Consider the following 15,973-nt stretch of genomic DNA (forward strand, 5'->3'; position numbering starts at 1 on the left):
TAGCAGGGAAGAACTGGCCCTTCAGATCTAGAGCTGCCTAACTCCAATTCCTCTTTCCTAAAAATCCTCAAATATTGAAACTGCAACTCCATTATACTACTTGATATGTGAGGTAATGATAGGCAGGAGCTCTTTTTATTCTCTCTTTCTATCTAGTAATTTACAAAAGAAAAAAAAATCCAAAACAACGAAATACTGCTTTATTCAGATTGCATAACAGCTTATTTACTAAATGCCAAGGTACACTTCTCAATCCATGGCTTCTGTGTGCATTTTGTTCATTAACTGGAAAGTGTCAGTAGTTTGGTGTCAAAAAGGGCTCATATTTGTGGAGATCCAGACTGACTGTAGGGGGTTGGGGGCCTGGTGTGAAGTGACTCTGGGTGAGGATTTAATAGTTCATTGGTCATTGCCAGTCCTTTTGCCTTTGGAAGCCAGCTCTTGTATTGTCAAATTCTTGGCAGCCCCTGAGGGTCTCTCCTCTGCTCTAGAAAGTATTTGGCCAATAGCACCCTTTGTCCTTTGGCAGACGTGGCTATTGTTTTCCAAGAGTTTGGAATCATATAACCTGGGTTACAAGGAGATGTAGGATTTTAGGGCAGAAGTTTCCTAACTTCTCTGAGCTATTTTTCCCTTATGTGTTATGAGGGGATAAGTGGGTATCTATTTTTTTAATAGCACCATGTGGAGTTCAGTGAGATTATAGTGGGGTTTCAGTTATTAATAGTAATATTTTGAGGGGGTTACAATATGCTGATGAGCCCCTTAACATGGATCATATTATTTTTCAACATCAACTCTGTAAGGTCAGTTGTATTATTGTCTCCATTTCAAACTTAAGGAAACTGAACTCAGTGAGAACCCACTTGCCCAAGGTCACCCAACTGGTAAGCTGGAATTTAAACCCACATCTGTCATTGACTGACATCTAGTAGATTTCCATAAGGGGTAGGGACAATTGTTATTGATGATCATTTCCAAATGGAAGGATGATGGTCATTATCATTATTGGCTCTCCTGCGATTTTGTAAGCTCCTAGAGGGCAGTGGCTCAGCTTTGCAGACTCCCAGATGTAGCACCTAATAGGGCTGCAGTTTGTAGGTCACACCTGCTGAGCAGAGGGTCTGTATGGAGCCCCAACTCCTGTGCTGCTGCTAAAGTAGGACATCATATTCATCATCATTTAAATAGGGGCAAAGATTTATCCATAAGACAACTGAATTTAGTTTAGAATTGAATGAGTATGTGCTTCCCTTATATGGCTTTGCTGAGTAAACAGTGCTAATTAAAATTCCTTCTTCTAATGGAGTGATTTCTTGCAGAAAGGTAAGGTGGCAGAATGACTTAAAGTACAGGTTTTGAGTGTAGTTCCTGCTCAACTATTTATTATTTGTGCAAATCTGACCAAGTCATTTAACCTCTTTGAATTTCAGTATTTCCATCAGGCATTGGGACTAACAATAGCACCTACCTCATAGCTTTTAGTAGGCCATTGATAACACATTGACTATGAAATACTGGCCAACAGAAAGTGCTGAATGGATGTTAGTGATGACTATTTTAGACCCAGGTCGCTTTTTCCCCTCATCTCTTCCTCCTCCTCCAAATAAGAATGAAGCCCTGATAATTACAGCCAATGTGATTATTGTGTGACAGGCACTGTTTTCAGTATCTTACAGATGTCTGTTCATTTAATTTTCACAAGAACAGGGAAATGAGGCTCAGAGAGTTAAGTAACCAGCCCAAGGCCACACAGCTGAGATGGGAACCAGTGCTCTGGCTTCCCGTTCTGTGCTCTTGTCTGCGGTGCCATGGTGCTGCTTCTCTGTTTCGGTGAATATAAACCAAGTCTCTTTTTCTTTATTACTGAGGATTTGGAGTTTCTGAGCTGTGTTCCAGTAGTACCTATACGTAACTACACGGCATTCTTTCCTTCTTATAGAACATTAAATAACAAGTATGGTGGTTTCCACAGGTGGGGGACATATGTTGAACTGGATTTACACTGAACAGTGATGGGCCATCAGTCCCATTCTTGAATCATGTCAGCACTAGACACAAGAATCTAAGCTCAGCCAAGGTACTCAAGAAGCTGAACCGGTAAGGAGAAGGCACTATTGTCACTGAGTCCTTATGTAACAGGGGCATCTCCATAAAAGGGGCAGGTACCATGTCCCTCCATCCTTTCTACCCCTCCCCCACCCCTCCCCGCACACACTAACATGCCTTGGACTTGTTATGGGGAACTAGAGGGCGGAGCTGAGTGGCCAGGTAATGCTACATAACCGAGAGGGCAGGTGGGCTCAGGAGAGACACGTGGAGAAAGGTGTGCTTGCTTCTTGACTTTGGACTTATACCAGGGACTTGGGGAACATGGAAGAAAACAGTGGAGGAGAGACATGTAGAGACATTTGGAAGAGATACATGGGTGGGAGAGACATGGGGAAGCAGACAACAGCAGCCATTATCTTAATTTGTACTTTGATTTTGATCCTTTTATCCCAGAGTTGCCAAGCCCCTTTTGCCTTTCTCCTGTGGTTACTCACCAGGAGGTGCCTTAGACTTGTGGCAAGCTTCTTGGGCCTCAGAGGCCCATGCTTCAGGACAACCCTGTTTGATTGGGCATTTACCTAAGAGGAGATAGGTAATTTTGGGTATTTTGTTGGGAAACTATTATCCTTTCTTCTCTCTCTATGCACACTAATTCTATTGAAGCTCTTGCTCACTAAAACTCTCCTTTGTTTTTGTGTGCATGGATGGCTGGAACCCTTTAGGCTGTGCAAGTTAGGGGGACCATGGAGTCCTCCTTGGTCACCCACTAACACTTAAAAGACGGTTAGTTCTTTTTTGCATACTGCTTTAATGTTGGACTATCCACAAAATTAGAGCTTTCCCAGGCTGCATACATTTGGATGGAGCATCACCGTCTAAGCACCAAACTCCAGCCACTACCTGATCATTCATTTCTGGAATGCCTACCAACTCTTAAAATTTACCAATTTGGTGTTTCTTGTATTTTTAAAAAAACCGCCTTTAGTTCTGCCATAGTGACTCTTCTCCGGATCAACTGGACGAAAACTGTAGAATTACTGAGGCAGAAAGACCCTTGGATACAATAGGACTTAGTGAAACTGGAAAGCTTTGCCACTTTTATAAGACAGGATAGCAAGTTTTTGGTGCTTTCAGGAGCTCCTTCTTCAAAGCTTGCTCTTCAGCTCCCCCCCACCCCTATTCCTTTCTCATGGAGGCTAAGAGTAGAAAATTAGGATGGAGGCATAAGACCAGAACCTGGAGGTGGGGATAGAAATGATGAACATTGTTGTTAAATCAGCTACAGAAATGAAATACCTTTAGGTGGCCACTACTGCAGCAAGTATCAGACTGTTATAGAAAGTATCTGGAGATGCAGACCAGAGGTGGGGATGTAGAGATGGAGGGCCAATGTAGACAATTATTGGTCTTTACAAATCAACCTAGTTATACTCTTTAGGGTAAGTAAAGTATCAGGCTTTTCTGTCCTCCTGCCATTAGGATTGATGATGGATCTCTGTGGTCCTGAATGCATGCCTGATGGTGGGGACCTGGAGTAGGGTGTGGACATGTGTAGGTGGGTACACCTGGGCTGAGAGACTGGGCTTATAAGGGCAGCATCACAGGGATGCCAGCAGAGTGAAAGGAGCAAAGGAGCCAAGGCCATGAGAGAATGCCCAAGAGTCCAGAAAGAGTGAAGACTTGCTGGGGGCTGGGAGGCCCCCCTGCCTGCCATGAAACCTGGTAAACTCAATAAAAGCCTGAAAAAGCCACCGAGAGCTCCTAGGACTCTCCTTTACCCATCTGCTCGGGTCATTAGAAACCCTTCGCTGTGCCCATCCTGCCATTACACACCCTAAGAGTAATTAATTCAACAACAGCTCACAATTCCATGAAGAAACAAACCTCTCCCAAAAGAACACTGTATCAGTACAACTTCTACACTTGCAAAACACAGCTCTCCTGCCCACTTGTGACTATGCAGGTGTTCCTTTTCACAAACCTTTTCCCTTTGCAAAATAGGAGCAGCAGCTCTCTTGCCCACCTGTGACTATGCAGGTGCCTCTCTTTTTCTATTTCCTTTTCTTGATAAACCTGTCCTTTTAAAATGTAATTTTTGCCTGCCTCTGTCTGTGGAAACATCCTGGGAGATTTGCCTCGTGCTGCTGAAAGGGGAACTCTGCTGAAACTTTTCTCAGAGGTATCCCAAGGGCCCTACTCACTGAACCCCACATCTCTTGAAAACGACATCACTTTCCACTGTCTACCCTACTGTTTGTTGTTTGATTCCTCAGCCTGCTTTCACCCTCCAGCTCACAAACTGATTTTCAATAAAAGTTATGGTATCTGGACCAAGGTTCCTGGTAGGGAGGTGAGATAGATTCTGAGCATCCCAAACTGTGATTATAATTTTGCTTCCTCCCAACCTACACATCTTCTGGGAGCCAAGTAAAATTGAATTTCTGGGTCAGTGTTGGCCTTTACCAGTTTGATTTAATTAATTCTGAACCAAGCTAAGTCTTTTTCTCAGAAAGGAAAAAAGATAAAGTGTATCCAGATCCCCCACTCTGTACTACATAAGCGTCTCCTGGATTGTGATGAGACTAGAGTGTTAAGAAATGTCTGGAAGAAAGGCACCAGTTCTCGGGAGGCTTCCCTCCTTTTGGATGTGGTGCCTCTGAAGTCCTCAAAAGGTACAGCGGCTTCTGAAGAACTGATCACTCTGTGCTCAGATACTGGGATTTTTCAGCCTGATTTTCTCTGTGGCTCTACAACTTCAAGGTCATGTCTGTTTTATTCCCTACTCCAGTGCCTGGCAAATAGTGTGGGCTCCATAAATATTTGTTGACCAATATGCCACTGTTCCAATATAATCTGGTCCTGAGAGAGGCTTCAGGTTTCAAGATGGAAATCCAACCATTCTGCCTGGCTTAAAATCCTCCAGTGGTTTCTCCATTATTCAAACCCTGGGTTACCTGGGTCTGCTTTGCTTTTTAGAATCTTCCTATAGCAGGATCCTCTCCAACTTACCCATCTCTAGTCATGCTGCTCTCCTTTTTGGTGCAGGAACACTACAAAGCCTTTGCACCTGCTGTTTTCTGTGCCAGGAACGCGTTCTCTAGCTCTCTTAATGTTTGATTCCTTATCATCCTCAGGTAACAACTCACACAATATCTACTCTCAGCTGACTTCCGTGGTGGCCTCCAGAATCACTCACACCCCCATTAGCCTATTCATTTCTTTAAGAACCAAATTACAATCTGTTATTTTATATATTTAGGTGTCCATCTTTTCATCGTCTATAGCCTTTACTAGAACATATATCCTCATGAGGCCAAGGTTTGATCTGTTATTCAAAGAGATACTGTTTCCATTTAAACCATCCTAAGGTTCAATACACAGAAACCACTGTTAGTTAAATAGAATAAGGAAGTACCATTAAAAAGATAATACATGTGGCAAGAAATTGGAAGGAGGGCATAACTTCCTTTCCTGACTTTGTCACTGACTTACTGTGGGGGCGATTTATGGAACCATATTTCAATGAATAATGTGGGCATAATAAACCTGGCCCATTCTGAGCAGTACCATTAGGAAAGACTGTATCTCACAGATCAAAAATTTGTTTACAGAAAGTCATTGTGTTTAGTGTTATTTTTTTCCTATTTAAAAAAAAAAGTATGGTATCATCAGATAACATGCCACTGAAAAATGCTAGGGCTAAGATTGACCAGTTAGAGTATTTTATTTTCTTATTCCCTTGAAAAACAGCAGTAAATAGTTTGTGTTTTCTAATTCCTTACAATAATGAAATCCATATGTCACGAAGCACATGGTTTGTCAGGGAATAATAAACTTGTTAAATAATCAAATACAAATGGGCATAGTTGGTTTTGATTCAGAAGAATATAATTTCAGATAATTTAGCACAACATTGGACTGCTAACTCAAACTTCCTATCTTTTCAGCAAAATTACTTAAAATTCTCTTTTAATCCACAGTACATGTTCCTTAAAGGGTAACTCACACTATACCAATCCACCAAGAAAGACAGTCATTTTGGAGAAGATTGCTTGCTCAAGGACTATGTCAGTTTCCTTACATCAATTTTCCCATATTAAAGTAATTTGCATACCATTTTCTCAATCTGTGTTATTTTCACATACTAACACAAGGTACTTTCATGATTAATTTCATCATGTCTAAGTACCACCTGTACTATTGCTTATTTAACATATTTAATTTAAATTAATTCAATTTTTAAATGTTAATATATCTCTTTAAATGAAAAGTTTATGTCACTGATGCAGAAGACAAAGCAGCAGCACCAGTCATGGACGGTATCACAAATTATAACCTGTTATTACCACACGTATTATTTGCTCACTTGTTTATTGCTTGTGTGAGTTACTAGAATGTATATACTCCTAGAGGTCAAGGCTAATGCATGTTATTCATAGCTATAGCCCCAGCTCTAGCTAGACACAAGGAAAGCAATCTGTGTATACTTGCTGAGGAAATGTCTTTACCTACCAGGTATTTATTTTTGTTTAACTTTCGAAGGCTTTGTTCGGGACAGATACTCAGTTTCCATTTAACCCATTCCAAGTCCCACTGAACAGATAACATTTTTGGTTAAATGATAGCTATGTAATGTTATTAAATTCTAATTGGAGGTTCTTGCTTGCAGAAGGCTCTGAACTTTAAGTCTTTTAAAGACCTATGGCACCAAATCAATATGTTCTCCTTCACCCAATCAGAGTAAATAGAAACAGAGTAACATCCTTCTCACATGATTTGAAGTCACTCAATGCCATGTCTTGGTAATTCCTAACATAATCTCTATTATCAGCAAAGGTAAGAGTGCTGTCCTTTGATAAAAAACACGGCCCCATGGCAAGAAAAGTACTCTGCTCTATTTCATAGGAGGTGAATAAATAGATCTTGGTTTTTCTTTTTTATCCACAAAACATTTCTCTATTTCCAAGTATCCTTGAGGTTGCTCATCTAAAAACACAATTACAATTACTTGTCTTTCACCACCCCCACTGGTTTCTCATTAGAGGCAGACACAATGTGTTGCAAATGGATGCAACATTTAAAAAAAAAAATAAATGTAGTCCTTGAAAATTTTTGATCATTTATTCTTCTGGCTTTCCAGGTTAAAAACCCAGGAGAGGAGGCAACTTACAATTGAGAGAAAATATAGTCTATTTGAAAATTATAGGTAGCAAAGAGATTGACAAAATGAGAGCGAGTAAAGGCAATACCATACCCCCTCCCCATTTATTTCCAACACAAAGTATATTTAACCCATGAACATAGCATCTTACATTATACACCTGATTCAGAATGTCCAGGCTGGGCAGGTCACTGGTATAAAGGAGATAACATTGATAAGGGAGGTGAGGGACAACTAGGTTTGGATAATATAGATTAGCACCTCCTCTGGACATTAATAGATATTAGCTGCAATAAGAATGCTCATGGATAAACAAAGCCAAATAGGTTTATTTACTGTTAAAAATCTTCAAAGCCTCTAAAATGCCAATGTACTCTACACAGAAAGAAATTAATATACTGCATTTCCCAAACTGTCAAGTGACCATGGCACCACTCTCCCTTACTTTGTTTTTCTTTGACTATTCCACACACTACAGATCTAAAAACCACACTTTTGGAAAAAGTGAGTTATATAAATGCTCTCGATTTCTTACTGTATTTGCAAAAAAACAAAAAAGACAAAGGTCAAATTGCTTGTAGACACATGATAGGCAAGATGCTAGTGTTCCATCTAGTGAAATTCTGAGTAGCAGCAACAATGAGTGAAATTCTTGGTAGCAGCAACAATGGAAATTATGACTAAGAAATAAAATAGGTTTGAATGGAATTTTTGTTTTGGAAGAGATAAAGTACTGGCATTAGCGGCCTGTAAGAATAGTATAAGACAAGATTCAGAAGATGAATAGATCAGTGAAAGGCTGAACTTGTCAGATGATGAAGTGGCGTTATAAGGACAGATGACAGATAGCCCTCAAAAGGATACTTTTAGGGATAATCAGAATCAAGTAACAATGATGACAGTTGGATATCAGTAGGAGAAACTGTGAGTAGCTGAGGGGAAGAAAGGGAGAAGAAATATAAGCTTCAATGATGGAGAGGATCCTGATTAGTCAAAACAACAGAGAGAGGGAGCAAATGGATCTGCACAATCATGCTTATTCATCCTCCATACAAAACTGAAGACAGAGCAAACTACCAGAACAGAAGAATGACAAAGAAAAAGGTGAAGAACATCAGGAAAACAACTATGGATTTAGAAGAAGATGAATAGAGGCCATAAGGAGAATTTATACAGACAGGGTAGAAGAGGAGACAGGAAGAAACATGAGAGTGTTGGTAGGTATCAAACTCGGTAGACTCTTAGGGATACTATGGAAATGGAAAACATTGTACTTGTACCTTTTCCCCTTCTGTGGCCAACTTTACAAATTGATAATGGTGCTACTTTCCTCTGAATATAGATTTGGCCTCAGAATCCTTAACATAGCATACTACCTAACCATTTGACTTGCCCCCAGACATGAAACTTTGCATTCTTACTGTATTAAAGAAACACAAACCCTCTGTAGAGTTTGGTAATACCCACTCACTGCTTATAGGAGAATAAAACAATTATACTTCTGGCTAGAAAAGCAAAATGTTTGCGTGAGATGTTTTTTTATACGGGACATAATATTGCAGATGTATGGATATGAGTAAATATATATGTGAAATATGAGTATTTCAAGTAGGTAGAGCCAAGCATCCATATTTATTTCTAATCTGAAACTCCAGTTTAAATATTCATAAGCACATGAAAATCAGTTCATCATTTATTCTGGCAACTGAAACCTTTAAACCAAAGAAAATTGTATGAATTATGTTTGGAGTTAAAATAACCCAAATGAAACAGCAACCTGATAGAATAATCAGCGCTTTCCTCTTCCTTCTCTACTTGATGACCATATTGGGCTTTTCATCTTAAAAAGCCAGTAGAAATACCACAAAGTGTTTTCTTCCCTCATACAGGTTACATTGTTTGAAAGTACATGTAGATAGCATGACAAAATTGCATTGATAATGATAAGACCATAGTGATGGGAGAAACTGGTATTTCATCAATGGCAATAAAAGAAGCTGTATTCATTTCCAGTTTGAAACTAAGTTTTAAAAATGCAGAGGAGGGATGGAGTATGACAAACTGCATTGGTTTCATTCCTCTTGTGGATGCTCATTAATTTTGCCCAGCTTCTGAGCCTCTGAGGCCTTTGTCTATTCATTCAAAGAACCACTTGAAGGCATACAAAGCCCTCAGATTTTTCTCTAGTCTGGGAAACATTGCTTTCTTTGAACCATTTTGTTTGAACATCCTGGTAAGTTATTCATGTTCTGTTAAACTACTCATAATGCTCTGGGAGTGGGGAGGAAGTGAGCTGCTTTTCAGGGTTACCCTTTACATGACTTTCTTATGAATTAACAACAATAAAAAAAAGATGATCTTTGGTCTAGCCTGACTTAATTGAGACAGAAAAGGAAGGAAGGGAGAGAGGCAGTGAGCAGAGAGGGAAGAGAATAGTGATCTCTCAAGAATATTTGAGGCCTGAGTCTATTAACCCAAACGAATTAATCATCTGTGCTTCTGTGATATAATATCAACTTGGTTTCCTGCATTAACTCTGGCCCCTTTCAGTACAGCCAGAGTGATCTATTCAAAACACCTATCTAATCCATGGCCCAGCAAGACCCTTTATGGTGCAGTCCCTTCCTGACAGTCCCTAAACTGTCAGTTTAATTGCATACTTTGTTCTCTAAATTTCAGCCCCATTAGTCTTCTTTTAATTCCTCCTTGCCACAGGGCCTCTGCTGACCGCAGGGCCTTTGTACAACCTGATTCTACCCGGAAGTTCTTTTACTCCCAGCCCTCTTGCCTAATTTTTATACTATTCAGTTAAATGTCTTAGAACTCCCAAACATGGCCTTCTCTGACTTTGTTTCCACAAATTGGCTCAGGTGCTTCCCTTTAATTCTTCTCAAAGTATTCTCTCCTTGGCATTTATAACTACTTGCAATTATGTATCTATAGGATTATTTTTCTGATACCTCTATTCAACTGTAATAGTGACTATGCTACTCTACACTGTGCAACAGCAGCTAGCACACAGTGTTGACAATGAATTAATATATTGTGTGTAATGGAACATATTGCACTGCTGATATATTCGTGACTATAGCACAGAGAAAGATTTTGAAAAAAAATTGCTTATGCTATAACCAAGTATTATTCAAAACATAAAATAAGACAAATGTATATCAAACTGTCCTGCACATTATATGCAAAGATGGAAGTTGTGATTCTTTAAGGAGAATACATAAAGCCTCCAAAAAGGACAGTGTTTTTTAAAGTTATTGTTTCAGTTCTTTGCTGTGAAGGAATTAGAATCCTTGTTATGGCTACCAAGTTAAAGTGCAGGTGAGATGTCTTGCTTGAAAAATAAACAAGGTACAAATGTCTTCTAGAAATATTTTTGGGGAACCATATCTTTAATTTGGAGCTGCCTGGAATAAACCAGAGGGAGCCAGTTTCTGCAACACAAGCCCTCAAGAAACAACTTACGTTGGTTTCGAAGCCTCAGCCTGGTCAGTCTGTAGTTTCTCTCCTCCTTCCACCTCCATTGTACAATACACTATGCGATTTGGAGCTAAGGATTTGAGGCCCTGGACTTCCATGATCACCACCTGGAAACAGAATCACATAGTAGAAGTTAATCCCCAAATCCCTGAGCAGCATCACCCTGAGAAAAATATATAGCTAGGAAAAATATAAATTACCAAAAAGTCAACAAGTTATCCAACAGCTTCTATCAGATTTCTACCAGCCCTGATGGGACCAATCTAACATGAAGACATAATTCCACATAGTGCAGCTTACTGCCTCCGAGATGGAAAGACAAAACTTGCTAATTCAGACAGGTAATATGAAATTGACTATTCTTTTCTGTGTTAAATACATAGAATCTTTTTCCTGCAAAGCAACAGACTATATTTTCTTTAAAAATGGTTTAACTTAAGTCATCATTTGGAAGAGACATAGGCCCAAAAGCTCATTTTTCTCTTTATAATAAGATAAACAATAATGCAAATGTTAATAAAATAGGCCAAATATCACTCACTAGTAGAGTCAGATACAACAGGGAGTAGTGGGGACTGTGGCTAAGTGGAAGACACATGCTCTGTCTAAAGAGAGCAGTGGCCACTCAGTCGTAGCCCATTGTTGTCTTGTCTCTCTCAATTTGACAGCTACTCCAATTTTATCTACCAGAAAATGGTCTGAATAAGAATCAAAGGCAGAAATCTGATTTTGACAACAATCCAAAATGTGAAGAATTAAACACACAAGCTCTGTGCAGGCCAAAACAAAAACAGGTCTGCTGCTGCATACTCTTTTCTAGACTAAGAAAAAGCCTGGTGTCTTCGCAAATACATCATTTACAATTATTGGCACCTTCCACCACTGCTCCCAAATTCCATTCAACCATGATCTATTCTCATACTTAGTGGTATGCCCTATCACTTCTCTGAAAGAGGAGGGAAGAGGAAGGTAGAGACAATGATTTAAAAATCTGAAATAAATGACCTGCATCTGAATCTACAAAGGGCAAGATACATTAAAAAAATCATTCGATTACACTTTTAAAAAGGTAATGGCATTACATAAGAAGACAGATGTTGTTGTTGCAAAAAACATACACTTCTTCAAAGGGCTTGATTCAAGGAAGTACAATAGGGCTGCTTTTAAACCAGGATTCACAACACACAGTTTTGTTGCTTAATAGTCCAGTGGTTCTCAAACATAGTGTGAATCAGAATCCTCTGGAGGGCTTATTAAACTAGATATTGCTGGGCTCCACTTTTTGTGGGGTGGAGTCACACCACTCAAGTCTGGGGTGGAGTCCAGGATTTTTCATTTCTAACAATTTCCCTGGTGATGCTAAGGTTGATGCCGCTGACCTGGTAGTTATACTTTAGAACCAATGTATTATTCATGTGATCTTGGGAAATGACCTGACCTTGAAGTCATTCCATTTTTTTTTTATCAGAATCTCCTGAGCCTCAGTTTCCTCATCTGTAAATTCAGGATATTGACATGTGCCCAATTCCTTTTCGTGGCTATTGTGTGTAGATAGAATGAAAGGGTGTAGTTAATTAAAAAGTTTATACCGGGAAGAACCAGAGGAATGAGGAAAAATGGCAGGCATAATAGAAAGTACAGAATTTCATGAATTCAAAAGATCTGAGTTCAAATCTTGATTCTACATCTTCATTAGCTATATAATCATTTACATATTTCTTAACCTCTCTGAGATTTTGTTATCTACATCTGCAAGTGCCACAAAAGACTGTTGTAAGGATTCACTGAGTTAATGTTGGCAAGTCACTGGGCCCACAGTGACATTCTACAATATCTATTGCTTTTTATCAGAACACTCCCTCTGGCCACATCCATACCACCCAGCATCTTGGATCTCAGGCTTCCTGCTGCAGTTAACTGTGTTCTGGTGTCCCCAAAAGTGAAGCAGTTCTACAGTGACAAAAAATATGTCTTGCACCAACCTCAAGTCCAAACCCAATATACATGGATGAGATGACAGGTCCCTTTCTCCCTCTTTTGGCTTCCTCTCTCTGTGTCCTCCCAAACATACTCACAAATAGATGCATGATGATTTTTGCTAACAATTCTAGTATGATGTGCAATTCAGTGTTCAATTAAAAAGTATTTGGGAACTCTAGGGTATTTTGTTGTGTACTTGAACTCACAAGTTAAAGCCTATTTGAATCACATACACACGGGAGTAAAGTTGGGAACACGCCCACATCTATATTTCAGATAACTGGCTGTATAGTGCTGAGTACTGATAAAGAAACAGAAAATTATAGATGTAAAAGCTTCATGAAAATCAATAGACCACATTCCCCCCACTCCTTTCAGCAGAAAGACAAGAGGCAGTAGGGAATAAATTGCCACCTCTAATTGGCAATAATCAAATTCAAAGACACCTAAGAAAAAGCGTTCTGTAGCTCAGGTGGCAGCATTAAAAAAAAAAGAAAGTAAGTTTCTGTGGAATTATACTGATGATTTTTTCACACACCAAGTGCTCTATATTTAATTGAATACTGTCTCTGCCAACTGCAAAATACATGTTGAAAACACTGTAATATGACTATCTTGATCCAAACTGAGCACAGTAAAACAAATTACCAGCAGTTAATTCACAGCAAGCCTTAATGATGGTCTAGAAAATTAATTTAGTCTTTACAAATCCTAATTAAATCTACAGAAATTTGATCTATTCTCTTGGTCTCCCCAAATCTCAGATCATCCTAAAATCCTCATGGATTTGACTTTAGTAAGTTATGAATGGTTCTCAAAGTTTGGAGTCTGTAAAAGCACTTGAATCGCTGTTAAAATACACAACTCATGGATTCTGCTCCTCCTAAAAATTTTATTTCTTCTGACAACTTTATTAAAGCATACTATAATTAATCCATTCAAATGTACAATTCAGTGACGTTAGCAAATTTACTAAGTTGTGTGACCATCAACATAAGTTAGTTTTAATATTTTTAGCTCCTCTAGTATGGTCCCTCATATCCATTTCTACCCCATGCTCCAGCCAACACCAATATACTATCTGTTTTGGGAAATTTGCTTTTCTGGATATTTCCTATCAATGGAATCCAAACAATAGGTGGCTCTTACATCTGGCTTCTTTCACTAAGCATGAATGTTTAAACTCATCTCAATCACTTATATATCAGTAGCTTGTTCCTTTCAACTACTGAAGTATACTCTGTTATATGAAGGTCCTACATTTTATTTATCCATTCACCAGTTAATTGACATGGAGATGGTTTCCATTTTGGGCAATTATAAATGCTGTTATAAACATTGGTGAGCAAATATTTCTGGGGATATGTGTTTTCATTTCTCTTGGGTAGATATCTACCAGGACAGTTGCTTAACTTTTTGAGAAATCACTGTTTTCCAAAGCGAGTGCACCATTTTATTTTCCTACCCCCTAGAGATCTAAGTCAATGGACACATAGGGTTCCAAGAGTCTACACACTGAACCTGCTTCCCAGCTAATTCTGATGGTGCTGGCCCAGATCTACTCCCTAGATTATATGTATGAAAAACAAATAGCTGAGTAGAAATTATAGAGGTATTTATTGACATATTGAGCAGACTGCCATAATTTTGACACAAATAGCTTCTTTCATGGGGAAATGTGGTAAATTAAAAAAGGTTTCACCACAATAAGGGGCTCTCTACTGTGTAACCAACAGGAGAGATGGTAGGAAAGAAAATTTATGACACACCATGAAGTAATGCTAGATTGATTTTCCCCTAACTTTAACCCAGGGAGACAAAATTTTAAGTGTTCTAAATTGCACAAGGTCTTTACAAAACCCTTGAGCACTGTTTTAAGGCTGGAAAAGTAAGGCAAGGTTAAATTTAGTAGGTGGTTCTTAAGACAGCATTTCCTTAAGAAAAGTATGGCCTCCTAAAGTTGGGAAATCACTTGCTGATCAACTGACCTATGTTTAGAAGCTATTATTTTAATAACTACTTCTGGGATGCAAGAAGGAAAACAAGTTGATTGTGATGCATCTAATCACCCATGTCCTGCTGGTGGTGCCAGGAAGCTTTTAAAAGTTTAGAGCTTTTACCTCCAAGGAGAAAGACAGCACGACATCTGACTTGGAGAGCTGGTTCTCACTCTCCTCACCCATGTCTATGATGGAAGCGTTGTGACTGCGTTTGAGTTTCTGAAGCTTGAACTCGCCACCTTTGGACACCGGCATGCTCTCCAAATTGGCCATGAGCAGGTTGACAGATGACTTCAGCTCCTCAATGTACATGTTTTCCATTTCTTTGGATACAAATTTGGGAAATTTGCGTTCCTTGCAAAGAAAAAGAGAAGTATGACAGAGACTTGATTTATACAGAAGGCTTTTGTCTTGCAGCCCAGAGTTATGATAACATCTACCACTAATGAAATTTGTGCTAGAAAAATGTTCAGCTTGGTTGAGCAGACAGCTGCCTGCCTTCTAGTTATTTACAATCTCTAATAGGTAAGAAATACATATATAAATGCATAGTAAGAAAGAATCATATGTTTTATTACAGTTCTATTTCCCCCTCAGTTTTCTCTAGAAAATTTGATTTGTGGAAAGAAAAATAGGGTGCTATTTTTCAAATCTGGTTTCAATTCAAATAGTTTGCCTGTTTTAGCAAAAATGCAGCTAGTTGTTTTTTAAGCTATGGAGACAGAAAGATACCCTATTTCTGGATATCTATAGAGACATTCTCACATGAATAATTCAGAAGAAGTTCATTTGAGATGTTTCAAACATAGCCTGTGGCTATTTCTAAGAAGAATACTTACTATTTTCAAGAAAAATAAAAAAATTCAATGAAGTGATGAAAAATGTGATTAAAATTCTTTAGACAGGCCTCCCTGGTGGCACAAAGGGTTAAGCACCACACTATGAAGCAATCCGCAGACTCGCAGCATAAGTTCGATCCCCAGCTGGCCAGGGAGCAACCCACATGGCGAAGCAGACCTCTCCTGTCTCACCTGCTGCTCCCCTCAGCAGTGTATTTCAGTCAGTCTGCCTGTTCTGTTCCCTACTCTGTCTCTGGTGAATCCTCTCACCCCCTACCCCCGCACCTCTGGCCTGTACCCCAGTTCTTGTATGCATAAATAAATAAATCTTTAAAAAAAATTCTTTAGAAAAGAAGATAAAGCAATTCAGTAACAGAACAGCTCTTTTTCCTTCCTTACTCATCAATTCAGTTGTAACGACAGCTTGTTTCAGTTCTGTTATTTGTGTCTTT

At 39.0% G+C, this 15,973-nt stretch overlaps 1 protein-coding gene across 1 annotated transcript in view; it reads right to left on the bottom strand.

Moving 5' to 3' along the window:
- The window catches only part of CADPS (calcium dependent secretion activator), a 445,600-nt gene that overhangs the window by 221,622 nt on the left and 208,005 nt on the right, over positions 1-15,973 (bottom strand). The window contains 2 exon segments of the mRNA XM_054695215.1: positions 10,688-10,809; positions 14,803-15,036. Coding sequence (XP_054551190.1) covers positions 10,688-10,809; positions 14,803-15,036 — 356 coding nt within the window.

Source organism: Talpa occidentalis, unplaced genomic scaffold (assembly GCF_014898055.3).
Source record: "Talpa occidentalis isolate TD23 unplaced genomic scaffold, MPIMG_talOcc4v2.1 talOcc4.10, whole genome shotgun sequence".
Lineage (NCBI taxonomy): Eukaryota > Metazoa > Chordata > Mammalia > Eulipotyphla > Talpidae > Talpa > Talpa occidentalis.